The following is a 25,520-nucleotide window of genomic DNA, read 5'->3' on the forward strand; positions in this document are numbered from 1 at the left end:
GGTGCCTGTGCAGGGGTGGGGTGGGGTGATGGGGTACCCTTCAGGACAGGGACTTTCCCAGGTTTGGGAGGGCTGCCGGCCTGGCCGTCGTCTGGGTGTTGTGTGAGAGCCAAACTTGGAAGAAAATCAGAAACCTCCCTCTGGAAATACCCCTTGGGCTGGAAGTTGTGGCGGTCCTGAGGCCGGTGCTTGTGGGGGCGGTTCCTACAGGGCTTAAGAAGGGCTGAGGTTGGAGCCGGCGGCCAGAAGGAGACAGCCCCGGCCAGCGGCACCCGCTCTCTGGAAGGGGGGAAGGAAGGAAAGAAAGAAGGGAAAACCAGTCCTGCTGCTGCCCTGTGGGTGATGGAGCCAGCTCCTGTCCTTCTCCTCCTCGGCTCGCTGTGGGGCTGCAGCGGTGAGTGCCACGGGGCCAAGAGCCACCCTAACCGCCCGACCCACTGTGCTGCCCGGCCCTGCTGCTGCTGCTCTCCACGCTTCGCCCATGGCACTGTGGCCCCGGGGCTTCCCTGTCACTGAGCCGTGACAGCCACGCTGTCCCCCCGTCGCTGCTGCAGCTCCCTGTCCCGGCGCTCGGAGCTGCAGGGTGCTGGTGATTGTCCCCTCTCCTGACCCTGCACTTTCCTCCTGCCCAGGGCACCCCACTGACAGGCTGGTGGTGACACCGCGGGAGCCGGTGGTGCCGTTTGGGGGCTCGACAGAGCTGAACTGCTCCTTGGCCTGCCCAAGGGGCAAGGTGGAGTGGAGGGGGCTGGACACCGCCCTGGGGACCATCTCCTCCTTCCCCACCCACAGCATCCTGCACATCAGGCACGCCACCGTGGCCACGGAGGGCATGAAGATCTGCCAGGGCAGCTGCCAAGGGCAGCACTACCAGAAAACTGTCACCCTGAAGGTCTACGGTAAGCAACTCCCAGCCCGTCTCTCACCGCCTCCCAGCACAGCCCTGGATCCCTGAGGCAGCCCCTTCCCTCCTGAGCTGTGCTGTGCTGCCAAAAATCACCCTTGATGCTGCCACTCCTCTCCAGCCCTCCCAGACACGCTGAGGCTGGAGGCAGCTCCCCAAATCCTGCGCCCAGGACACCCCGCCAACCTGAACTGCTCGGCCGTGCACCTGTATCCCATCACTGGGGTGGCCCTCATCTGGTACCGGGGGCACCAGGTGGTGAAGACAGACTTTGATTTTGAGGAGACCGATGAGGAGCTGTATAACATCGTTTCCATCCTGTCTGTGAATGGGACAGAGGTGGCAGAAGGGGTGGAGTTCAGGTGTGAGGTGACGCTGCATGTTGGGCAGGAGACCTTCACCCAGGTGGCATCTCTGGTGGCAAGCACCAAGGGTGAGTACCAGGAGGGGCTGGGGACCCCAACCCGTGTGTACCCTGCCCTGTGCTCCTCGGAATAGCTCTGCCAAGCAGGAGCAGCCCCCATTTCTGCACCACTCCTGAATCTCCCATCCCCATCCCTGCACCCATCCCTGCCTGTGGTGCCCCTTTGCTCAGGCTCACTGTGCTCAAGGGATGGAGGAGCAAAGGGGCTGCAAGTGAGGTCACCTGTGACCCAGGCTGCTGTGTGTTCACAGCTGTGACGGAGCAGCCGGTGGCTATGGTCACCTCCACAGGGAGCCCCAGCACAGCCAGGCCCGTGGCCACCTCAACACTTCCCCCAGGGCTGAGCATCCCTACAAGTGATCCCACCACAGCACAGGAGCCCAACACTGGGACCACCCTGAATCTGGCTGCTGTCACCAACCCCCCCTCCACAGAGCCCGCTGTGCCCCAGGACCTCATTGCAGGCAGCCCCACGGCACCTGTGGCCACCACCACGCTCCGGCACTCTGGCACGATGGGGACAGGGTCATCTGTGGGGACAGGGTCATCTGTGGGGACAGTGCCTGCCTGCAGCCTGCAGATCTGGTCGCTGCCTCCCACCGGGATGCGGGGCAGGGCCCTGCGCATCGAGTGCCACGCGCAGTGTGCCGGGAACGCCACGGCGCGCTGGCTCCGCACCCCCGCAGCCCTCTCAAAGTACCAGGAGGAGTCCACGGGCAGCAGCTCCACGCTGCGGCTAGACCACGCTGAGCCCTGGCACCAGGGCCGCTACCAGTGCGTCCTGCTCGGCCAACGCGCCCAGATGGTCGGCCTGGAGGTGATGGTCGTGGAAGGTGAGTGGTGGCCTGAGGCCCCTGCCCTGCTCTGCCCTCACTGCTTGGGTGGGGCTGCAGCCCCTCGTGTCGGTGCCACAGTTGGTGCTGGGGGGATTTGCTCACCCCTCAGCATTTGCTGCCCTGGGCAGCGTCGGCTGCAATTACAGCTCCTTGTGTCTGCAGATTCCTTCAGCTTGAGCCCTGCCATTGCTATGGGGACAGCGGGATCCCTCTTGGGGCTCATCGTGGCCGCTGCCGTGTCTCGACGCCTGTGGAAACGATTCAGATCCCGGTAGCAGCTGTCCTAGCAGTGGGACCAACCGACTGATGGCCCCAGCCCTCCAGCCGTGTCCCTGCTGTCCCCCTGTCTGTCGCTGGCTTCGCCCAGCCCCTGGCCAGCAAGGAGTGGGAGCAGGAGCGGGAGCAGCTGCCTGCGGCCACCGCGGAACACAAAGGCTGGAAGGGCAACGAGCAGAGGCGACACAGGGACGGGGCCAGGGACGCTTCCGGGACTGGATCCCCGCGGGCTGGCACCGAACACTGGGCTGAGCCCGGTGCTTGGGGCTCCCGGCACCAGCGGACGGGCGGGAGCGCGAAGGCTGCTTGTCCGTCACACCAAAAGGCTCTGAGGCAGCCCCGGGGGCAGCGTGGGCTCGGCAGGCGGGTGGGACCCGTGCTCCAATAAAGAGCTGTTTCTATTCGAGCCCTGAGCAAGAGTCCTTTGGGCCTGGGCGGCCCCGGTCTTGCGGGCCCTCACCGGCCTCAGGACAGCGCACGGTTGCCAAGGGTGGGGCATTTGCCCGCAGGAAACATGGCGGACGCCGCGCCCGCAGCGCTGCCGCTGACAACGCCTCAGCTTTGCCCACACTCAAGATGGCGGCCGAGGCCTCGCCCAATGGCGGCGTTCTCGCGTTGCCTTCCTGCCCACCGATTGGCTGCCAGCGTGCAAGATGGCGGCACGGAAACTTCCGGCCCGGGCGGAAGCGCGCTCCAAGATGGCGGCGTACGAGAAGCGGCGAGCGGCCGCCGCCCCGGTGCCGGCGGGGGGCAGCGGGCTGGCGGAGCCGGGGCGGGCAGCACCGGGGGACGGCGGGCTGGCGGAGAGCAGTGCTGCGGAGTTTCTGCTGCGAGCCGGCGTCACGGCCATGGTGCGGGAGGCGCTGCTCAAGGTGCTGGAGGCGCGGCCCGCCGAGCCCGTGTCCTTCCTGGCCGAGTACTTCGAGCGGCTGGTGCCGGCGGAGGCGGCGGCGGAGCCCCCGGGGCCGCCGCAGCGCCTGGCCCGGGCGCTGTGGTACGTGTGCCTGGCTCATCACTCGCACAGGTGCGGCGGGCGGCGGCGGCGGGGGGCGGCGGGGGCGGGGAGCGAGGCCGCCTCTCTGTGTCTGTGCCCTGTCGCGACAGGACGGCCTTCGACAGCAACGCCGGCGCGGCCTACGAGGTGCTGGGGTGCGGCGGGCGGCGGCGGGCGGCGGGCGTGGACGGGCGGCTCTACAGCGAGCTGCTGCGGCGCATCTGCCAGCGCGGGGCGGCCCCGGCCGAGGCGGCGACCGAGCTGCTGCGCCGCGTCCGCTGCCGCGACCACGAGGCCGTCCCGTTCGACGTGTTCCGCTACGGCGTCCTCACCTGCTGCGTGCTGCTGGAGTTCGCGGCCAAGGCCGACGCGCTGTTCGCCGTGCTGGGCGCTGGGGACTCGGCGGACACGCGGCTGTGCCAGGCTGTGCTGCGGGCGCTGGAGGACGCGCTGGGCGCCGGGCACGGCTCGCGGCCCGGCCGCTACCTGGAGGCCGGCTCCAGGCTGGGCCCGGACAGGCTGGCACTGGCCATGGACCAGGCACTGCAGGAGAGGAAGCTCGGCTCCTGCATGAGCAGGGAGGAGTTCCTGAAGAAAGCCACCGCCCTGTTCATAGCGAAGGTGAAGCCCGTGGAGTGATGCCGGGTGGGAGCAGTGCTGGCTGCGGCCACTGCCGGCCCTGCGGGGCTCCCATCCAAGCTGGACGGTGAGCACGGGGCATTGGCTGGGCGCTGGCTGGAGAGCCCGGGTCTGCCCAACAAGAGATTCCCAGTTTCCACGCTCCCTGCCCCGTTCTGATGGTGCCCAGCAGCTCCGTGTCCCTGCGTGCAGCCTTTCCCAGACATGGCTCCTGTGGCCCAGCTGCATTGGGACGTCCCTTTTAGGTGGTATCCAGGACCGGCATGGAAGCTATGACCTGCGGAGCTGCTTTGGGCAATGAAATGACCCAGAAGGAACAAAGTGTGGGGCTGGGCTGCGGCTGCACATGGACAGCTGGGAAGGGCTGAGGTGGTTTGGGATGTGGAGTGCAGGGTCTGGATGAGAGACATCCCCTTCTCCCGGGACCAGCTGCGTGTCGGGCCGGGGGTTATTTATTTAAACTTGTCTGATCATTATTTATACTGTTCAATTCTTGGTTTGCTGTAAGACATTAAAGCTTTTTATTATTTTTTAGTGGCTAGTTTCTTACCTCCTGGCAGCACGGAGTGCCAGGATGAGCTGCGGCAGTGCCCAGATCCCTGAGGCAAGCTCCGTGCTCAGGGGTCGGTGTTGGCAGCAGGTGCAGGACTATGGAGCACCTGAGTGGAAGAGCCGGTGGGAGGATCCCCGCGGGCTCGGGATGTGGTGTTGGGCGGATGTTCTGCTCCCTACAGGCAGGACGTGGTGCTGGGCTGGGTGAGGCTGCGGGTGGTGGCTCCTGACGCAGACACAGCTGACGGGATGTGACAAAAAGGGAGGTGCGAGCCGGAGATGCCGGAGGCATCGTTCCTCTGCGGCCGTGCCAGGAGCAGCTTCTGCTCCTGTTCCAGGTGCTGTGTCACACACGTGTGGCACCTGCAGGCTCACCTGGGGCTGCTGTCCGGGCCGGGATTCTGTGTGCTGGAGAGCCCCGGGGCGGCTGCCGCTCGCTGCATTCTCTCGGTGCGACCGGGAGCGCCGGGAGCACCGGCGGGGCCGCCCCGCCCACCGCCTGCCCCGCCCCGCGCTCTGATTGGTCAGAGGCGCTGTGGGGGCGGTGCCCGCGGTGCCCACGCCCCTCACGGGACTACAGCCCCCGCCGTGCCCCGCGCGGCCCCGGTCCCGCCGCCCCCCCGCGCCCCGGAGCGGCCGCTGCGCCCCCCGAGAGCCCCGGTACCCCGGCATGGCGCGGCCCCCCGTGCCCAGCTCGCAGAAGGCGCTGCTGCTGGAGCTGAAGGGGCTGCAGGAGGAGCCCGTGGAGGGGTTCCGGGTGAGGCTGGTGGACGAAGGGGACCTGTACACCTGGGACGTGGCCATCTTCGGCCCCCCGGACACCCACTACGAGGGTGGGTACTTCAAGGTGAGCGGCGGAGGGAGCGGGGAAGCCTCGGGGTGTGGGGCGAGATGGGGCTGGGGGGGTGAAGTCAGAGCAGGTGGTGTCGGGGGATCTGCTGAGTGTTTTGGGAAGGAGTTTCGGAAGGGGTGAGACCCTGTGAAGTGGCTGTGGGCGAGGGAGGGTATCCCGAGTGGAGGTCGTGACAGAGCTGCTCCCGGGCTTGGGGGGCGTGTTGAGGGCCAGGGAGAGCTGGGTCTTTCTCTGGACACCTGGGGGTCCCTCGGGTTTCGGGGTGGTCCTGGGAGGAGGACGGGAGATGGTGCGTAGGTGGCTGCTACCAAACTACCGAGGGTCCCCTTCGTTGTGAGGAACATTCGGCCCCCTCGGGGGCTCTGCCTCAACCACCCCCTGATCTGTGCGTGCAAGACAGCGGGCTCCAGGTTGCTGATGTTCCCTCTCCTGGAGGGGATCCGGGGCATCGCCACCAGACCAGAGGGAAGAGACAAGTGCAGAGATAGCCCAGGGTGGGAGCAGGGAGCTGGGTGGGGAGTGAGTGTCGTGGCTTGGTTTGAGGTGGACGAAGGTGTTTGGCGGCCTGACTGCACAGTCCCCCCCTCGGCAGGATGTGTGTGTGCTCTTCCCAGGTGTTGTGCAAGCCGGGGTAGCTGTTTTCTTCCTGTTTCTCATCCTCCCTTCTCCACTGAGCTCTTGTGTTTTCATCCTGTTGCTGTCAGGGTGGGGATGCACTGGGTGAGTCACCCAGGGTTAGCTGTGTTTGTTTTCCCGGGCTGGCAAAGCTGATGCTTCAGAGCCAGGTTTCATCTCTTCACTGAAGTGGAGTTTTAATTCCCTGTAGCATCTTGGCATGAGACCCTCTGAACTCACACCCTTTCAGCCCCTCATGCTCCTGTTGTGTGCTCGAGAGTTTCCAAACTCGGCACTGAGGGTGCTGGTGAGACTGTGCGTAAGAGGAGAGCGGAGGGGCCGAGTCTTGTCCAGCCTGTGGGGACACCAACCTGTTTGTACACAGCAGGGTGGGGTTGTTGCTGTCCAAGCCCCCTTTGGCATCGCTTTGCCTCGGCCGGTTTTGTTCCGATCCCCTCTGACACAACAAAGGGGATTATTCTGCGATGTTCAGCTGTTTGGCTGGAGCCCAGCATGGGGCTGAGTGTCACTGCCCTGCACTCCACACACACAACACGGCCCCCGCTGCACTTTTCCCTCCTCCCACCCCCTGTCCTGTGCCACGGATCCAGTGTCTGGATTCTCTTGTACATGAACTGAGGGAGCAAGAAACGTTCCGGGAGTTGTCGTGTTGAGTCTTGATCTGGAAGTTTGCTCCCAGGGCCTGGAAACAGTTGAAAGCTGAATCAGTCACTGGGAGGTCGTGCAGGGAGAAGCTGCCCCCGTCCTCTTGGATTCTTGGTGCTTGTGGGTCGGGGCAGCAGCTCTGGGGACTGTGGGATGTTGCTGTAGATCTCTGTGCCACCTCAGGCTTCACTCAGAGATGGACAGTGAGCCCCTCTTTGCCCAATCTCAGCCCCTCGGGTTTGGCGGCCGTGGGAGGAGCCGATGGTGCCTGAGTGTCCCTGCTGGAGCCCTGGGCTGCAGCCTGAGCTTCATGTGATTTTATTTTTAGCCCCCAAGCTGTGCACTGCGGCCAGTTTGGACTGGGTCTCTTCTCAGCAGTGACAGGCTATTTTTAGATTTGATGTGTTAATCAGAGCACCAAACACCTGATGCTTCCTTCCCGTGAGCTCTGAAGGGTAAACAGCCTTTTCTCCAGTGGCACAGCCATGGCCTGTCCCTGACAGCAGCTCTGGGGTTGACCCAGACTCTCTTGCCTGGCTCTGCGTGGTGCTGTGAGGTTTGTGCTGGGTTGGCACCACGAGCTCCCACTGGTTCCTCCACATTGGAGAGCTCTGGGTTAGCACCAGTGGGCCCTGCGGGACAGGAGGGTATGGGCAGGATGGTGGGCAAGGAGCTGCCGCTGGTCACAGCCCTTTTGCTCACCCCACTCTGTGTGGTGAGAGAGTTCCCATGGGGCTGGTGTCCGTCCTGCCGCTGGGGCCGGTGTCCGTCCTGCCTGCAGGGCTTGTGTCCTGCCCACAGAACTGGCTGGAGCAGAGGCTCTGTCCCAGCAGGAGCCCATCTGGGCTTGGCAGAGGTTCCTTTTTCCCGGAGCTGTCAGAAGCTCTGTGGTTTCCATCCCTTCCTTCTCACAAGCTGGTGTTCTCATCTCCTTATTGTTCCCTTGCAGGCTCGTCTCCGGTTTCCCATCGACTACCCCTACTCTCCTCCTGCCTTCAGGTTCCTAACCAAAATGTGGCACCCCAATATCTACGAGGTGGGTCCCCTGGGACAGTGAGGAGGCTCTTGGACAGGCAGTGGACACGTGTGCCTCTATTGCGATAGCACTGGATGCAAATGCCAGCCTTTGGCACTGGACACTCGGTGCCTTTGGCGATGACTGCCTGGCACAGGGAATGCTGCTAACGAGCTCATGACAGCCCTTTGCTGTCCCAGCACAGGTTCCAGGTCAGCCAGGCTTTCCAGGCCTGATGGCTCCCACGCTTGGGGACATTGTGCCTATGCCAAGAGTGGCTGTGGGGCGAGCGACGTGCCTGGCCCTGGGGCCCACGCCAGGGGCAATGCTGCTGGGTATTGGGCAGCCTGACCTGTATGGTGCTGGCAGTTGTGGGGTGCTTGTCCACTTTTGTGTCCCTCCTATGGGACTGACGGGAGAGCTGGGATTGCATCACCTGGCTTCAGCCAAAGGGAAGAGCGAACGAGGAGATCCTGGGGCAGCAGCTCCTGAGGATCCTACACTTCTCTTGTGCTTTCAGACGGGTGATGTCTGCATCTCCATCCTCCACCCGCCCGTGGATGACCCGCAGAGCGGGGAGCTGCCATCGGAGCGCTGGAATCCCACCCAGAACGTGCGGTGAGGGCTGGGGGGGCTGCAGGGAGGAGGCTCATCCAAGGGCAGGGATGGGAAGGTGGGAGGACGGGGACAGCCTCCTGCTCCCAAAGTCTGCAGGAGGTGCCAGGGGGCTGTTGAAGGCGCTCAGGCTGTGGGCTTTGCCGAAGAATAGCCAGAGCTTGCGTGGGGATGAGTGTAAGCCTGACAGCCCATGTGCTGCTGTCCCCTGCCTGGCCTGTTCCCCTTTGCTGGGATCTCTCTTGCTGTGGACAGCACAAGGCTCTCCCACGGACAGAAAGGGACTGCTGGCACTGCTGAGGTGCTGCTGACCCTCCTTGGCTCTGACTTGCTCACGTTTATCGATGCCAGAACCATTCTGCTGAGCGTGATCTCGCTGCTGAATGAGCCCAACACGTTTTCCCCAGCCAACGTGGACGCCTCCGTGATGTACCGCAAATGGAAGGAGAGCAAAGGGAAGGACCGGGAGTACACAGACATCATCAGGTGCGTGCTGAGCCTGGGCCTGGCAGCACTGGCTGTGCTGGGATCCTGTGGGACACGGGGTCTGGAGGGCTGTGGTGCAGAGCTCTGTTCTCATCCCCCACTCCTCACCCTCCAGGAAGCAAGTGCTGGGCACCAAGGTGGATGCTGAGCGGGATGGAGTGAAGGTCCCCACCACGCTGGCTGAGTACTGTGTGAAGACCAAGACTCCAGCCCCAGATGAGGGCTCAGACCTCTTTTATGATGACTATTACGAGGATGATGAGATGGAGGAGGAAGCAGAGAGCTGTTATGGTGATGAGGATGACTCTGGCAATGAGGAATCTTGATGGCCCTCTGGCATTGCAAAACTTACTATAAACTGCTGAATTTTACCTCAGCTAGAACAAACTGGTTTGAATTTAGGATCTGTCAGCCCTGAAATTAACTCTCTACCTCGCAGGGAGATTGTTCTGCTGTTGCAAAGGAAATCCCATCGCTCTCTTTGTAGGAAAAGATAACCCCCTATTTTACAAACTTCCTGGGGAGGGTGGGTGGAGAGGGGGAAGCTGTGTTGGGGCATTCACAAAGCTGCAGAAACTGGGATGCTGTGGCTCTGCCTGGCTGAGGAGTGACAACCAGGCCTGGTGTTGGCTGCCCTTTGTTTGGGTATGTTTATCTCCTCTTCAGCCCCATGGGGTAGGGGCAGTTTTGGGGGGCTTTTGGGGGTCGTGAGTGGTTGCTTTGGTGGGGGGCAGCTTGTGAGTGCTGTGTTGTCTCTCAACACCTTTTGGGGTTCACCCTGCAGCCCTCTAGGCTGTCCCCACAGGACCCTTCTGCCTCCCCTGCTCATGATGCTGGCGCTGTGTTCACAGGGAGAAGAGCATCAGGGATGACGTGCCTGGCAGCCACCAGCACTGGGCATGTGGGGATGGTCTGTTTGTGGTTTTTAACTAGCTGGGAGGGATGGGGTCATGCTGAGTATTTCTGCTTCTGGTTTTCTTTGGACACTATTTAATAAAGTTCTTCCAGGGAAGGATTGTGATGCACAGGTGAGGTTCTGCCCCGTCTGTGCCCAGGCTACAAGGTTTTTGTGTCAGATGTGGACCAGCAAGGAGCAGTGGGTGAATGGGCTGGCTGCTCTCCTGGGGCTGCAGGGCAGATGTGGGTCTCACAGCAACCCTCTTTCTACCTTGCAGAGTGGGCAGGATGGTCTGGGCAAGGTTGCCTCTGGCCTGGAGAGCATCTCTGCCCTTCCCAAGCAACATTCAGTGCCTCTGCCCTGGAGCTGTGGCCAACACTCCATTTCTGCCTGGGCCAAACCCTCCAATGCTGCACAGGAAAGGTGTTTGCCTTCACCTGCCCGGGCAGTGCCTGGCTGTGCTCAGTGGTGGCTGACGGGCGCCCCATGGGCGCCCAGGGCCCTTGCAGCTGCTCTGATCCCACTTGGATGTGCCCTGAGCCCACACACTGGGACTGGCTGGGGCATGTGGGGCTCCGGAGGCTGTGGAGAGCTCCCCAGACTGTGGTGAGCTCCCAGCCCGGGGCGCTGCCGGCGCCTTCTCTGGCTGGGATGGGGTGAGCAAGCCCCGCTGCCAGCACCTCGGGGCCAGGGCAGGGACGAGGCCCTGGCAAAGCGCCTCCCTGGGGCTCCTGCCCCTGCTGCACAAAGCTCGTCAGAGGGGTAATGAGCAAAACTTCCCTCGGCTGCTGTCGTGCAAATGGGATCAGGGCTTGAGTGACACCTGCGACTGCACGTGGCGAGGGCATGTGCTTTGTTGCCTTAGGAAATGAGGCTAAAAGGTGAATAGGATTATTGTCGCTTTATTCAGGCCTGGCAAACGGCTTCCAAGGTCACCTGGCCGGCATACAGCAGCAGCAGCAGCCCCCGCTGCTTGCTCACAGCCGACCCCTCTTTCCTTTCCTGGGGGGCTCTGTGCACCCCCAGCAGCCTCCCCCACCCCTATGGGCACGAATCGCCGTGCTCATGTGCCCTCTGCCTTTGCTGGCTCTTTGTGGGCAGTTTCCTCCCCAGTGCTGGATGCTGGAGGCCGCCCAGATCAGGACCAGTTCCTCAGCCTGCGGGTGCCATGGGCACCATACTCCGCCGAATTTCTGCACCACAGGAGCCACATTGCAAATCCCCCCCAGGGCAGGGGAAACAGGGCCAGTGGATGGGGTGGGCGGGGCATGGGGAAGAAATGCTCTGGGAGGAGCTGGCAAATCCCCGTGGAGAGCTTGGTGGGGACTGGCGCCTATGGCCCCATTGTTTTGGCTTTTCCTGCCCCCCTGCCCAGCACCCCCGGCCGTGAGTGCTCCTCTGTGCTCCCATGGCTGACTCAGTCAAGAGCTCCCTGCTGGGATGCAGAAGAGTTGGACACAGAGCTGCTGTCCTGCAGAGGCCTCTTTGCCCCAGCCGCCTTGTTGGTTATTGCCTGCCCGGCCCCTTGGGGTTATCAGGCAGTTCCAGATGGGCTGGAGCTGGGACTTGAGGCCCAGCACCCCCTGGCCCCACGGACTCCACGGTCCAGCTGAGAGCCCGGGGCCAGGTGCGTTCCCTGCACCTCGGGGCAGCCCTGACCACGGGCTGTAGGCGCTGTGCCGAGGGCCGGAGGGGGCTGCTGGACAGTGCAGCCGGCCAGGTCCCGGTGCGTGGGTCGGCAGGTTTGTCCTGGCACCGGCCCCGCGGTGGCCGCAGGAGCCATTGTCTCTGCCGGACTCCCTGCGCTGAGGAAGCGCTGCCCGGTTTCCTTCCCACACATCCCGCTGTGCGGGGGACCCGTAGGTGGCCCTGACTCACCCCGTGTGCCCCCGGGAGCCTCCGGGAACCTCCGCGTGCCTCTGGCACAGCCGTGCCGGCTCCTGGCCCTGCCTGGGGACCCGCCTGCCCGAGCGCCCACTGGCTCCCCCGTGACTGTGCCCACGCTGCGCCCCGAGCGGCCACATGGCCTGGGGGGCGCGTGGGTTCCGGTGCTCCCCCCCGGTGCGTGTGTGCCCCGACTCGCCAGGGCCGGACACGTGCAGGCCCGCTCCACTCCCCCTCCGCAGCCTCGGACCCGCCCGGGGCAGCGGCAGGACCGGAGCCAGCCCCGGGACCCCCAGCCCCGCCCCCAACGCGCGTTCCCATTGGCTGCCCCGGCCGGTGGGCGTGGCCACGGCGGGACCGGCCCGAACCGGCTCTGCCCGCGGGGCCCGGAGAGAGGCGAAAGCGCTCCGTGTGATCTTCTCTCTGATTGGCCGCGCCGGGCCCAATGGGCGTGGTCTGATGGGCGCTGCGCCGTGCGATTGGCTGACCGGAGGGGCGAGGGGGCGGGGCCCGATCTGGCCCCGCCTCCCCCGGTGTCCCGGTCGCGGTTATAGCGCGCGCGCGGCGCGGCGGGGGCGCGTGCGGAGATGGCGGCGGGCGCGGCGGGAACGCGCGCGGTCCTGGCGCTGCTCGTCTTGTGCTCGATGGCCGCCGGCGCCGTGGGGACAAGTACGGACGGGGCTGGGGGGGCTCCGGGCTCTGGGGGCTCCGTTCAGGCGGCCCGGGGCGGCGGGGGGTTCGTGGGGGTCCACTGGGGGGCTTCGGGGAGGGTGGGACGGAGGGGTGTCCTGCGGGGGCTCCGAGTGGCCTTGGCAGGATCCCGGCCCCGTGGGTGGGCTCCGGGCCGGGTCCGGGAGCGGCAAGCGTGGGGGGAGGAGCGGCGGCGCGGGCGCCTGCGGCGGGGCACGTCCGCGGCGGGCGGGGCCGGGGCCGGGGGAACGGAGGCGCCCCGGGGCTATCGGGGGATGGCCGGGCCGGGCCAGGCTCGGCGCTGCTGCCGGGCAGTCCCGGGGCTCGGACGGATGATGCCCCGGCGCACCGCGTGCTCACCGATCTCTTTAACCGGAGGGGGGACGGGGTTCGCCGGTGCTTTGAGCCGCGCTGGGTTGTTTTCTCCTTAGGAAAACCGAGGAGTTTATTCCCCTGCAGCCGCTTCTCCGGTTTCCACGGCTGAGGAGCAGCACCGGGTCCCCGGGCTTTAAACCCTAAAGATGTTGACGATGATCCCCGGGGCGGGAGCGGGTCCGGCGCGGGGCGGCGGCTCCGGAAGCCCCCGGGTGGGCGCTTAAAGCGCTTCCCGCAGGGGTGAGCGGGGTCTGCTCTGTGCTGGGGCTCCGCGTTTCCCCTTCTCCGGTTTCGGAGGAGCTTATGGCAAACCCGGCCGTGTTGTCCCCGCAGGACTCCGCAGCCTCTGGATCAGCCCCTCGTGCACGAGGTGCAAATGGAAGAGGCTCGGTTTGGTCGCCAGTGGCAAGCAGCTGGTCCTGGCTGTTCAGCATGTTGGGTACTAAACAATTTGTAGCCTGTTTGTGCTTAATTCAGCATAGTAGAACCAAACTCTAAGAATGAAGGTGAAAGAGTGGGAGGATCCTGGAAGTGTCTGCTCTGATAGTTTCTTGCTACAGAATTACATTTTAATTCTGCGGGGCAGAGCCTCCTCCTAAACCTCGCACTTACCACTTGGAGCTGCCCAGGTTGGCTGCATCCCACTCCTTCTGTGGCTCTGAGGGTTTCCTCCCAGCACCCTCCTGCATGGGGACTGGCACCAGTGGGACATGGAGGAGGCAGTTCCTATCCTGGATCTGAAAAGCCCTGGAAGGACGAGCTGGCCCATCAGTTGTGTAATGCCCATGTCCTGCCTGGCCATGCCTGAGCTTGATGTGGAGCTGTGCTGGTGCCTCGAGGGAACAGAGTGGGGGCTGAAAAGTGGGGCTTGGCCTCTCAGCACTGTTTAGGTTTGGCTTTATGGAGCAGACTGGGGTAGCAGATCACTCCAAGGACCAGTGGGTTGGAGCATAGGTCGCTATGTGCCTGGACTCTGTGCCCTCAGGGGGAGGGACTCTGACTTTGACCTGGCTGTGTGAAGCTTAAGGGCAGATTTTGCAGCTATTTTAAATGGTAAAAAGTGTTAAATCTTCAACTATCCCCTTCCCAAGCTGAGAAACAAAGGCCAGGCAGGAACAGGTACTCTATGGGACAGTGGGGCTCTGGCCGAGCTCGGCCACCCCAAGCACGTCCCACTGCTGTTAACACCCCGAGGACTCCTCCCTCTGCGGGGGAGAGAGGTTGTTTTTAGTTTGAAGGTGACTCTGGAGAATGTTATCTGGTCTCTCTGCCTTCCCTGCTGTCCCGCTGGCTCAGATACCGCGCTGTGCCTGGGGAAGCATCCGGCTCAGCTCTCTGAGGAGCGTCTGGGCTTTGGGAACCGAGTCCCACTTGCAGCCCGTCACCCTTTGGAAAATGTGGCAGCAGCCCTGATCGATCCCAGTGGGTTGGTGCTCGCCACGCTCCTGTGCCTTGGGCTCGACAGGCGCCTTCCCCAGCCCAGAGAGCCCACGACTGGGATTGCCTGCTCCTGGCTTTCTGGTGGGGACAGGGAGGACATTAATCCCATGGGAATGCAAATGGTACTCGCTGTTGCTGCTGCTTGCTGGAGCCTTTTAACCTGTCTGAACTACATGAGGTACCCTCTAACTCGGAGCAAATAACCTTGCACAGCTTATTTTGTCAGCGTACAGTAATCACCTTGTAGCTGTAAAACCCTTGATCTTTAGCAGCTCCCGCTTTAACTCGGGCCGCAGCTGGAGCAGACGGGCTCGTACAAGTGCTGTGGGCTGTTCCAGGGCTTGTCAGGGTTGGGAGTGTTTGATCACAGGCCCGTGGTGTGAAAAACACCTTCTGGCACGCAGGTCAGTGGTTCTGGGAGTGGAAGCCAGCTGATACCCCCATCCCATAACATCTCTGGGTACCCCTGAACCTCCCACTTGGTTAAAATTAGTGTCTGCCTTCTCCTGAGAGTGCCTTGGTCACAGATGAGGGTCCTCTCTCTTTCAGGCATGCTTATTCTTCAAGACTTTCAAAGCTTTAGTAGGTAAAGCTAGTTTTTCCTTTGAAAAATGTGGAATTGACTTCTTTAGGAGTCAAGCTTAGCTTACAGGCTAACTTGTGTCTTCCTTGTGTTTGAGCAAACTTGGGTTTGTGACACTGATTTGTTCCTACTCTCACAAAAAGCAGCCTTAGGATTTCTTGTTAAAACATCTTCAGGCATTCAAAACCCCCCAAAAAACTCTCCTAAGCCCACCTCCTCTGTGCCTGTACATCACGGTGCATCCGTGGAGGGTTGCGTATAATCACAAAGTGCTTTTAACTGAGCAAATTAATTCCTGGAAGATTCTTAGGGTGTGAGCTGCCTGTTAGTACAGGAAGGATATGTCTCAAGCTGAACTCCTTCTTCTGAAATGTGGCTGGGGGTGAGTCACGTAGTGACCTCAACCTGTGCCTGATGGCTTTTCCCAAAGTGGAGCTGCTGAGCCTCCCTTCCTGCCTGCCCCGGGAACGGCTCCTGGAGCTGTGGCCACTGCCCCATGCCTGCCCTGGAGCCCGAAGGTGTTTGGCAGCTTCACTCCCTGCAGCTCACGGACTGACCTTTGGACTGGCTGATTCCAGCACTGAACCCTCCGGCCTCTGGCTGCAAGGCAGAGTGAAAAATACCCAAATTCCAGCCTGCAGCTGCTGCCTGCGCCTCTGGTCTGTTTGTTGCCAGTTCAGCTCTGCAGGCTGGTCTTGCCCAAGATGAAAAGTCAGATTTCACTGTTTGTATGACAACAAATTTACACATTTCCTCGCCTGGCTCGTGACATCTTGCGGACTGCAAGACTTTCCTCTTCCCCTAGAAAAGTTCTTACCATTGGGGTTGTGCTCAGGAGTTCCTGCTGGGCACCTTGGGGAGCTGAGGGATGGAACAAGGGTGTGAGCAGGCGAGGGGCCGGTACGTGTGGCTGTGCCACAGCGCAGCGAGGGGGGGCCTGGGCCCCAGCCAGCTCTGAATTACAGTCAGGCAGCCCGGGGCTGTGCAGCGAGGGGGAATGGACACGTTCCTCCTGGGGCCACAGGGGCACAGTGAAGCCCTTTTCCCATTGGGGTTGTCTTAATCAAACTGGCTGGGAGGGGGCTCGGTCAGGGTCCTGCTGCCTCGCTGTCCCCAGCCTTCCGTGGTGAGGTGATCTGTGCAGCACCTTGCCAGAGCACAGGCTGGGGAATATGCAGGCTGTGTAAGCCCTCGAAACACAGATCTGGTCTTTCCATCCTGAACTGCAAGCACTGGGGGCTGGACAGGGGTCAGGGAGCGTTGCAGCCCTTGGGCTGTCCCTCAGAGCAGGTGGGCGATGCCAGGGGTGTCCAGTTTGGATAGTGGCGCACACCAAGTGCTGGTTTTGTCTGCGCTGGTTTTGCAGCGGAGCCACAGGAAATGCAAGCGAGCAGCCCTGTCTGAGCCAGGCAGAGTTCAGAGTGTGGAGGGGAGGGAGGAAGGAAAGAGTGCACTGATTTGGAGACAGTGTGCAGCCTCTTTTCAGTCACCAAGGGTTATTTTTGCTTGTGGAAGGTGAATTCTTGCTTTGCACTAACACTTTGCACTAATACCTCTTCAACTCATAGCTGGTTTTATAAAGTCACCGCTGTCTCAAAAGAGACTGACTCAGGACAGCGTGGAGTTGTACTGCGAGGCGATTGGCAATCCCATCCCTGAGATCCAGTGGTGGTTTGAGGGGAACGACCCCAATGAGACCTATGCTCAGCTCTGGGATGGCGCACGGCAGGACCGTGTCAAAATCAACGCCACCTACAACCTGCACTCTACCAGCACCATCTCCATCGCAAACCTCACGAGCGACGACTCGGGCATGTATGAGTGCCGGGCTAGCAACGACCCCGACCGCAACCACTTGTCGAAGAGCCCCAAAGTCAAGTGGATCCGTTCCCAGGCGAACGTTTTTGTCATCGAACGTGAGTGGCCACGCCGAGGCCTTGGCACTTGCTCGGACACTGGTGTCTTGAGTCTCCCGCCATGCTCACCCCTGCACCTGTGTCCTGTGGCTCCCGAAAGCTCCCCCCACCTTCCCACCCCAGCTGTAGAACTGAGAGACTCCCACCCTCTGTCAATCTCCCCACCACCTGTGACTTGACCCGAAATGGCCCTGCTCAAAAAGGGTTGTGGCTTCCCAACCAATTCGCCCTCCGGCAATCCCGCGCCTTTTTCCGGAGCCAAAGAACCTGGAACCTGCCGCTTATTCCCGAGCGCCTCCGAGCCCTGGTGCTGGCTGCAGAATTGAGCCTCGATTCTGTGGTCGACTCTGCCCTAACCACCACTGACCAGCGGCCCCTCCCTGCGGCTCGTACAGCTCCCGCTCCTTCCAGCAGCCCTGCTTTGAGCTCGCTTCCGTGCTGGTGAACCCAGACTGTTGGGGAAACAAATCTTGCTTTGAGGTCTGAGATTGCAACCATTTTTGAAATGGCCGTGTCTGCGTGACACTTGAGTGTGATGTTGTTGCTTGTCCCGTGGACGTGGCCGGGTTCCCTCTCGCAGAGCGAGCGGGCGAACGCCGGAGCGCCCCGGCTGCTTTCGGTGATAGAAACCTGGGAGGGAGATTAAAGTCCTGCTGAGGTCTTCCCATGAATCCTGGAGTTAGGAGAGCTGCCTTTTCAGCAGGAATGTGCTAGGGAGTACGGGACTCCAGCAGAACCCTTCTTCCAGTGGAATTTGGATAGGAGGAAAAGGAAAATGCCTGTCAGCCCTGGCAAAAACTGTTCCTTCCGAGGGATGGAGATGGGGTGGAAGGGTAGGGACTGTAGTGGCACTTGGGGCTGTGTAATGGTGCAGCTGCCTTCTCGGACAGCCTCCTACAAGTAGAAATGCCTGAGTCATCTTAGGCTGCATAATTTACTGCTGCCTGGCGCATCGAGGCCCAGGACCTCTCGGAGTCACGGCTCTGTGTTCTCCCTGGAGTCATTCTAACTAAACCCTTTGAGCTGCCTCAGGTGACGCACGTATTGCTGCCACATGATCTTGTCTGCTCCCCCTCACAACAGAGGGTCCTGGCTGCCCTCTGTGCTACCTGGAGGTGTCTGAAGCCGCTCAGGTGCTGGGAGGTGTTGACACAGGAGCTCTGTGGCGGCTCACAGCAGCAGAGAGCCGTGCTCTGCCCTTCAGAGTGACCTTTTCCATTGCTTATTGAGCACTGGGCTCTGCTGGGGCTGCACCCGGGGTAGGGACTGCGGAGGCTCCGAGTGATGCAGGACACGGCAGCGATCCTGCTCATGGGGGGAGCAGCTGCAGGGCCAGCGTGGCCATCCCAGGTCCACTCAGGCCTGGTCACCTGGCGCTGGGGACTCTGGTGCTGGCACAGTCAGGTCTGGTAGGGAGCTCTGTGAAGGTAAGTGGAAGCTGGGAATAGAGACAAGGAGCTGTGGGGTTTGCATTGCAGGTTCTTGGGCACCACGTCGGCTCTGCCGTACCCCGGGTTAACTTAAATCAAATTCTTTATGAATGCAGGTCCAGAAATTGCTACTCAAGTCTCTGAGAGTTCTGGCAAGCTGACCCTCAGCTGTAATGTGTCTACACCACAGCTCGCCATCATGGGCCACAAGTGGATGCACGGGGAGAAGGTCCTGCTGCAGGATGAGGGCACGAGTGCTTTCACCAGCTACACGTGAGTGTCAGAACCTGAGCAACGGGCAGGGCAATGTCAGAACCTGAGCACGGGCAGGGTTTTTTCCCAGAAAGCAGCTGGTGTTTGCTGTCAGCTGGAGCCAGGGCTGAGTTCTCACAGCCCTGCTGATGGGATGGGGCTTTGGGACTGTGGAGCATAAAATGAGTTAAACAGAGTTTTGATAAGGCCCAACACTCTCCTTTATGGGGAGGAGGGGAGCAAAAAAGGGGAGGAAGGGGCAGTTTTGTACCACAAATATCATCTTAGAAAGAGATTTCCTGATTTTAAGGAGGTCTTCAGCTGGACTCTGGTTATTCAGTGTTCCAGAGCTGTTCCCCCAGAGCTTTGAAGGAACCCTGCTCTGGGCAGGCCACCAGCTCCCCACTCCCTGTGCATGGAGTGAGAGGCTCCAGTGCATGTTGTCTCTCCTTGGGGCTTTATGTCCTTTCCCAGAGTCCGGCCGTTCTCCCAGAAGGAGCTGGGGAGCTGTGGCGGGCCGTGGTCCGTGCTGGGTGCAGGAATACCGGCCTTATTGTGGCAGTGCAGTGAGCTTTCCTTTCTGATTACAGTCAGGCCTGGCTGGCACTGACCCAGCAGCTGTGGAGGCATCGTGTCCCTTTGTATGGCAGTGCCGACGTGCCTGTCTCCCCATAGCAACAGGGAGCTGAACAAGGATTAAAGTATTTATAACCCAGCCTCCCTCGCGTGACCTCAATTCCTCAGCTGAGTGGTTTTTGGAAGTGGGAAGCGCCGTGCACGGCAGAACTAACAAACAGCCCCTTGTCCCAGTGCAGCCATGGGACAAACTCTGTGGGCCCCTTCCCTCGAGTGGGTATTACTGAGCAGCAGAATGGGATGTTTGTTGCAGGGCTGCATAATCCACTAAATCTCATTGCAGCAGCTTTACAGGAAGGAGAATGTGAGAGTCTTTCCCGATGGGGGGATCAATCCAGAGCAGCCCGGCCTGGGTGATCTTTGGCACTGCTTTGCCCTGTGTTTCACTGGGCTGGAACAGTGATCACTGGCTTGACAGACCCGTGTCACGTGTGGTGCACATGGAACCCTCTTCTGCCGCCCTCAGTGTGTGAGGAGAGGAAAGCTGGGTTGCTGTAGGTGCACGGTGCAGCACAAATACTCTGCTGGAATGGGGGACATTTACTATGCAGGAGGTTGCTGATGCTTGTGGGTGTGTGATTCCATGGGTCTGGAGGTCTGTGTCTGTGGATAAGTTGTGCTGGATGCTTACCTGAATCCCGTTTTTGTAGAATCAATGGGAAGAGGGAGGAGCACTCCGGCATCTACGAGTGTGTCTATGAAGCAAACCCGCAGATAAGAGGACAAGTGAATATTTCGGGTAATTTCATCTGTTTGCTCCTGGGGTCTGAGGAGGGGCGTGGGGAAGTGGTGATCTCCTGACCACTTTGCTGGGGTGTCTTTTCAGCTGCTCAAAAAGCTGCTCCCAGCCCTCATCTGGCTGCCGGGCTCTGCTCTCTGAGAGGCAGTGCCCTTATCAGGCCATTCCAGCGTCTGCAGGGTCAGCCCTGAGATCCTGCATTAAACCAGCCTTCTGTGGGCATGTTCCCACAGGAATAATGGACAGAGATAATACCCACTGGACAAATCTGTTAGAGCCTTTCCTGAAGCAGCTTGATGCACTTTCCTCTCTGAAAATGCCAAACTAGTGAGAGGAGCAGCCTGACTGAGGTTTTGGGGTAGCTGATTTTGGTGAGGTGGGCTGCAGGAACCACAAATCTATGTGATTTCTCTAACGAGATGTCCGAATTTTTTTTTTTTTTTCCTCTTGCCTAGTTGCCCCTCAGGTGGTGGCCTACAAGAAGTCCGAGCATGGGAATGAGGGGGACACGGGTGTGCTGGTCTGCAAGAATCCCTCTTTCCCTGCTGTCACCACTTGGTCCTGGCACAAAAGTGGCCACGGGGTGAGTGCTGTGGTTTGCTCCTTCTGCCCTCCTGCCTACCTCACTGCCCAGCTCCTGTGCCACCGGAATTGTTGCAAAGCTCAGCTCTCCCAGCACGGAGGATTTCTGTGGTGGTCAGTCAGCACTACCCTGAGACCCCTCTTCTTCCTCCTCCCTCCAGCTCCTCGAGAACGCCTCTGGGCGATACATCATCAAATCCAGTGGCAACAAGACAGAGCTACGCATCCTTAAACTGGATATTGAGCAGGACACAGGCGACTATTTCTGCAATGGCACCAACTCGTTCGGCACCGGGGATGCCACGGTGAACCTGCGCGTCCGCAGCCGCCTGGCAGCGCTCTGGCCCTTCCTGGGCATTGTGGCAGAAGTCCTCGTTCTTGTCACCATCATCTTCATCTATGAGAAGAGGAGGAAGCCAGATGAGGTTCCTGATGGTAAGAGGCACCTGGGTTTGAATCTTTCCGAGGAGATCAAGTAACTTGCAGGGTGCAGGCAGGATGGGCCTGTAGGGACTTCTGAGGTCCCTTTCTCAGAGGAGGGGTGGTTTGAGGGTACTTGAGAAGCCAGTCTGTACCATGCCACTTCAGCCGTGAAGCTGCCTGTAATTGCGCTGTTTCACAGTCCTGCAGTGAGATCTGGAGCAAGAGAGGATTCTGTGCAGGTCAGCCTGACCCTTTGCCTCACCAGTTCCTCTGCTCTTTGCTCAAGTGCTGCCCATGAGTGTCTGTGGGGCTGGATTTGCTTTGGCAGCTCCCACACTGGACAAGGTGGTTTGTAAATAAGTGCCAGAGCTTTTGTGGTGCTGCAGAACTGGGAGGGACTGTGTCAATGGCTCTGTAAGACCAGGCTTAGCTTAACTTATGTTCAGTTCAGGATGTTTTGGGTCATCAGATCCACATATCCTGGATCTCAAAGACCCGGTACTGTGTTTAATCTGTTCTGGAAGCACCAGCTCCTCCCTTTCCTTATCAGTGAGGATCTGCATTGTGTCAGCTCACGGCCTCCTTTATCTGATCCCGTTAACAATGCAGTGTGAATGCTCTGTATCCTTCCTGCCCAGGATCCTGCAGGGCCCCTGGCCCCCTGCGAGGGAGCAGGCTCAGGAGAGGTGCAGCAGAGGGGCTAAAGATCAGATCCCTCCCCTGACTTCAGGGCTCTGAATTCCACTCCAGGCAGTTTCACAGGCAGATGTTTTGCCCTCTGACACACCTGGCTGGAAGGCAGGTGCTGTCTTAAGGATGTTGTAGCTGCGTCTTCCAGAAAAAACACTGTGGTGTGATCTGGTTTGTGATGGCATCGGTCCAGTCCAGGTCTGTGGGGTGCTGACCTGCCAGAGCTGTAGCAGATGCTTTGACAGACAGGTGAATGTGCTGAAATGTCCTGATGCTCCTTGGTCAGAGGAGCTCAAGTTCCCAAGTGCTCCTGGATGAGGATACAGCATCACACACCCCTTTGGTAAACACACACGGCTTTACACTTCCTTGGGATAAAGTGGTTCTCTCTGCCCCAAAGTCTCTGTAGCTTTGCCCCTCCTGAAAGGTGACAGTGAGGCCTGTCTGACCCAGTTCCTCCCAGTACTTTCTGTGAACTGGACACTCCTGTCACCTGACATGGGGTGGGGACAATCTGGCCTGTCTTTGGGGTGATATCCTTGCTGGTGTTACCTATCCACTCTTCCTTTCTCTGCTGCTGGGTGCCACCTCACATGGTAAGTAGAAGGTAGTTCCAGCCATGTGTCTGCCTCCGTCCTCTCACCAGCTGTGAGCAGATCCTGGTGCCCAGGGCAGCCCCAGTGCCCGGAGCGTGGGACTCCAGGGGATCCAGGGCTGGAGAAGAGGTGATGGGGAGCCAAGGAGACAACTGGGAGCCTCCTGCTGGGAGGTGGGAGATCTCAGGGAGCTGGTGAAAGGCCGCAGGGCTTGGCACGTGTTGGCAGAGGTGTTTCCTTAGCTGTGCTGCTCAGAGCGTGGTGTGCAGTGTTTGTTTTGATATCACAACATGTGGGGAGGGAGAAGGGCTTCCTGCTGCTGCTGCTTAAAGCCCCATTCCTGAAACATCCTGTTTGGCTTCCCCTTTTCCTGCTGTGAGTATGCTGGGATCTGGGAGCCATCCCAAGTCCTGGTGCTGTGGGGACGAGCACAGGGGATGGATCAGGGCAGCCGATCTCACCAGAGGAGCTCTACCCTCCCCACTTTTAAGTGGTGGTGGAATGGCTGCCTGGAATGCAGTTCCCACTGCTTTAAGGGGAGGCAGAGGTCACTGTGCATGTCCTCTTCCCTGACTGTATTTTGTTTTTTCTTTCTGTGCTCTCCTGAATGTGAAGATGATGATGGAGGCTCTGCACCACTGTGAGTACCTTGCCTCTTCCTTTTTTGCCAGATTTGTACTGGCAGATCCCATCCAGCCAGGGAATCTGCTCCGAAGATAAAAGCTGGCTGGTGTGGGATAATACTCAGTGTGCTGGGCAGGGAGATGTCCCCCCATGGTTCATTTAATGTCCCCATGTGTGAACCACACATACCTGGGGGTGGCACCTGGGGTGGCACCGGTGCCTGACACTGCTCTGGGATCTGATCTGCACCCTCTGCTTGGACCTGAATGACATTAATGGGTGAGGGGTGGTGGTGGGGGAACTTTCTGCTCTCCCTTCCCTCAGACCCCTTCTCCCTTCCCAGGAAGAGCAATGCCACAAACCACAAGGACAAGAACGTCCGCCAGAGAAACGCGAACTAAGAGCGGGGCCGGGTGAGTGCCAGGGCAGAGCCTGGAGCAAGAGCTGCAGTGTCTGAGTCTGCTGAGGGTCTCTGGGAGAAACCAGAGGCTCTTCTGGCCCACCATGGGCTCCACCAGCCCCTTCTAGCCCAGTACTGGTGCAACAGGGTTTATCTAACTGTTTTTTCTTTCTCTCCTGCCAGGTGATGTGTAGATGAAGAACTCGTCTGGACAATTTTGTTTTCTTCTAATTTTTTGGTAAAATAGCACCATGGAATATTCTAGTGCGTCCTTGCGATTCAGTTACTTCACTTTCTAAAGAAACTTAAGTTGTAGAGTATAAAATACACTTTTTTTTTTTTTTTTTTTTTTTTTTTTTAAGAGTCGTGGGAGGGTTTTTCTACCTGTAAATGTAAATCCTTTGTTCCTGGTAGTCTAGATCTCTGGCTGTCTCTGTCCTAGGTTATTTCATGTTGGTACAGAGTGGGGAGGGGGGGGTGGGAGTGCAGCTGTGTCCCACCTGCTTGTGGGGGTGAGGGAGGAGCTGCTTTGGTGGCTGTTGGGAGACGACCTGATCTGACCAGAGGGTTCAGGAAGAGGGTTCTATGTCTTTCCCAGTGCATCACCAGGAGCAAGGCTGCACCTTTCCCTGGCAAAGGGCACGTTCCTGGCATGTCCCTGTCAGAGAGATTCCCAATCAGCTCCTGCCGAGCTGTTCTTGGTTACTCCAAAACAGGCAGCCCAGGAGCTGGACGCTGGATAAATGATTGCTGTAACTTATTCCATGGGTTGTTCATGTCTCTGCAGTGGGGAGGGGCAGGCTGAGCCGGGGCTGGGGGTGGTTTTAAGGTTTTAACAGTGCATGCTTGTGCTTGAGCCATTGCGGTGTGTGCGTGACGTGAGGGGCCTGTGAACAGACAAGTGCTCAGGGGGGAGTCTTAACACCTTTACTGCTGGGTAGCATTGAACTGTTCCATCTGTTAACACTTCACAAATAAAGATGATTCCTCTCTCTTTTTTCCACCTCTGGACTCTGGTCTCTTCCCTCCAGGCCCCCTGATCCTCTGGCTGCAGAACATGATGCTGTGTCTCGGTTTGGTGCCAGCTCTGGCTGCCCTCTTAATTGCTGAGGAGATGCAGCTGGACGGGTGTAAAAGCCTTCATGGAGGGGAGGGAGGGGTGTTCCCTGCTCTGCAGAGCCTGGAGGAGTGTGGGGCCCTGGGGCACACGCCTGTGTGGGACAGTCTCACCTTACCCCCCTCCACAGTTCCTCAGGTCTTGTGCCTGTGGGCTCAAGGATCAGCCCCAGCCTTGAGGAGCCCTCAGAGGCCCTGCTGTTTGTGTGTCTCATGCTTCTCCAAGCAGGCTTTCTAGGTTTGTTTGGTTTTTTCCCTGCCCTTTGCAGCAGGAGAGAGCAAAGGTGTGAGATTTTTGTGCCCAGAGCAGGGCCCTGGGGCCAGGACAGGATCTGGTGGCGAGTCCCTTCTCTGCTGCCAGCCCTGAGCCCAGGGGCCTTCTGCCAACATTCCTGCCCCTGGACAGGCAGCAGAGGCCATGGGCTACCCTGTGCTCCCAGCTGGCCTAAGGTGCCCCTGCCTGCTCTGCTCCTTGCCAAGTGACTGAACCATGGCCTTGCTCTGTAGCCAGACACTTGTCCCTGCCTGGAATGGGACAAGGGGGGAGCGTGGCTGTGGTGGCCACCCTGTGCCCAGAGAGGCGGTGGCAGGTCTGGTGGCAGTGCTGGCAGCCTGGTGCCGTGGTGCCTGGGTCTGTCCTGCCCGTGCCTCTGCCTTGCTGTGCCGTGTAAATGGGTTACACAAGGCTCTCACAGTCCCGGCCTTGTGCCATCCTAGTGAAAAATCAATGCGTGTCTTAATTTCCTTGATGAGGATTGTGGGTCCTGTCTGACCCTGCGCTGGGCCAGAGCACAAAGCAGCACTTGTGCCTTTTGTTTGGCTGGGGAGGGACAGGGGGACAACAGCCCTAGGAGCTGGGCAGGGGATGGAGTGGCATCGTGCTGCTCTCGGCTGGGTTGCAGCTGCCCTGGTGAGCTGTGCCACAGCTCTTCCACAGGCCCGGGGGCTGCCACATCGAGCCTTGGGCAGGGATGGCACAAACACCCCTGGTGTGGTGCCCCATTCTGTTCCAGAGAGAGAGAGAGGGTGCCACGGGGACCCTGCTCAGCCCCTGCTTCCCGACGCCTCGGGGTGAGCCCTGAGCTGCTGCCTTACTTCTTGGCTCCAGCATCTCCAGCCTCGCCTTCAGGTTAACCTGAGTCAGTGTCTCCATGGGCTGGGGGCAGCTGAGGGGCTGGTTTGGAGAACTGGGCTGCTCCTGGAGGCAGCCGTGCCAAGCCCGGGGCGTGACACTGCAGAACGCGGCCGCTGTGGTCCGCAGCGCGACTTTTGGGGTGTCTCCTGCAGCGGGGCTCAGTGCAGGGTCCGCGGCTCTTGGTCCCCGCCCCGGTCACGGCGCTGGCTCGGCCGCGGCCGCGCTCCGGGTGCGCT

At 60.1% G+C, this 25,520-nt stretch overlaps 4 protein-coding genes across 9 annotated transcripts; all 4 read left to right on the top strand.

Moving 5' to 3' along the window:
• MADCAM1 (mucosal vascular addressin cell adhesion molecule 1) lies at window positions 1-2,846 on the top strand. Its single transcript, XM_048288226.1, has 5 exons — window positions 1-394; window positions 633-899; window positions 1,026-1,337; window positions 1,580-2,161; window positions 2,327-2,846. Exons 1-5 carry the CDS (start codon window positions 343-345, stop codon window positions 2,437-2,439), a joined length of 1,326 nt encoding a protein of 441 aa, XP_048144183.1. The 5' UTR covers window positions 1-342; the 3' UTR covers window positions 2,440-2,846.
• A 287-nt stretch (window positions 2,847-3,133) lies between these two features.
• TPGS1 (tubulin polyglutamylase complex subunit 1) lies at window positions 3,134-4,607 on the top strand. 2 transcript variants are annotated; one of them, XM_048288272.1, is made up of 3 exons: window positions 3,134-3,464; window positions 3,545-4,055; window positions 4,319-4,607. In XM_048288272.1, exons 1-3 carry the CDS (start codon window positions 3,139-3,141, stop codon window positions 4,439-4,441), a joined length of 960 nt encoding a protein of 319 aa, XP_048144229.1. In that variant the 5' UTR covers window positions 3,134-3,138; the 3' UTR covers window positions 4,442-4,607. The 2 variants fall into 2 exon arrangements, with proteins under 2 accessions (XP_048144229.1, XP_048144230.1); XM_048288273.1 differs by having other exon boundaries at window positions 3,545-4,411.
• A 650-nt stretch (window positions 4,608-5,257) lies between these two features.
• Window positions 5,258-9,900, top strand: CDC34 (cell division cycle 34, ubiqiutin conjugating enzyme). Its single transcript, XM_048288290.1, has 5 exons — window positions 5,258-5,472; window positions 7,709-7,795; window positions 8,295-8,392; window positions 8,741-8,875; window positions 8,991-9,900. The coding sequence occupies exons 1-5, from the start codon at window positions 5,296-5,298 to the stop codon at window positions 9,199-9,201; spliced, it is 708 nt and encodes a 235-aa protein (XP_048144247.1). The 5' UTR covers window positions 5,258-5,295; the 3' UTR covers window positions 9,202-9,900.
• A 2,309-nt stretch (window positions 9,901-12,209) lies between these two features.
• On the top strand, window positions 12,210-24,036 carry BSG (basigin (Ok blood group)). Of its 5 annotated transcripts, XM_048288255.1 has the most exons (10): window positions 12,225-12,326; window positions 16,314-16,661; window positions 18,208-18,364; window positions 19,630-19,718; window positions 20,174-20,301; window positions 20,462-20,735; window positions 21,995-22,009; window positions 22,625-22,649; window positions 22,977-23,046; window positions 23,217-24,036. In XM_048288255.1, the coding sequence occupies exons 1-9, from the start codon at window positions 12,245-12,247 to the stop codon at window positions 23,032-23,034; spliced, it is 1,176 nt and encodes a 391-aa protein (XP_048144212.1). In that variant the 5' UTR covers window positions 12,225-12,244; the 3' UTR covers window positions 23,035-23,046; window positions 23,217-24,036. The 5 variants fall into 5 exon arrangements, with proteins under 5 accessions (XP_048144215.1, XP_048144216.1, XP_048144212.1 ...); XM_048288258.1 differs by lacking the exon at window positions 16,314-16,661 and having other exon boundaries at window positions 12,210-12,326; XM_048288256.1 differs by lacking the exon at window positions 21,995-22,009.
• Window positions 24,037-25,520: the final 1,484 nt, after the last annotated feature.

Source organism: Corvus hawaiiensis, chromosome 28 (genome assembly GCF_020740725.1).
Source record: "Corvus hawaiiensis isolate bCorHaw1 chromosome 28, bCorHaw1.pri.cur, whole genome shotgun sequence".
In the NCBI taxonomy this organism is placed as follows: domain Eukaryota; kingdom Metazoa; phylum Chordata; class Aves; order Passeriformes; family Corvidae; genus Corvus; species Corvus hawaiiensis.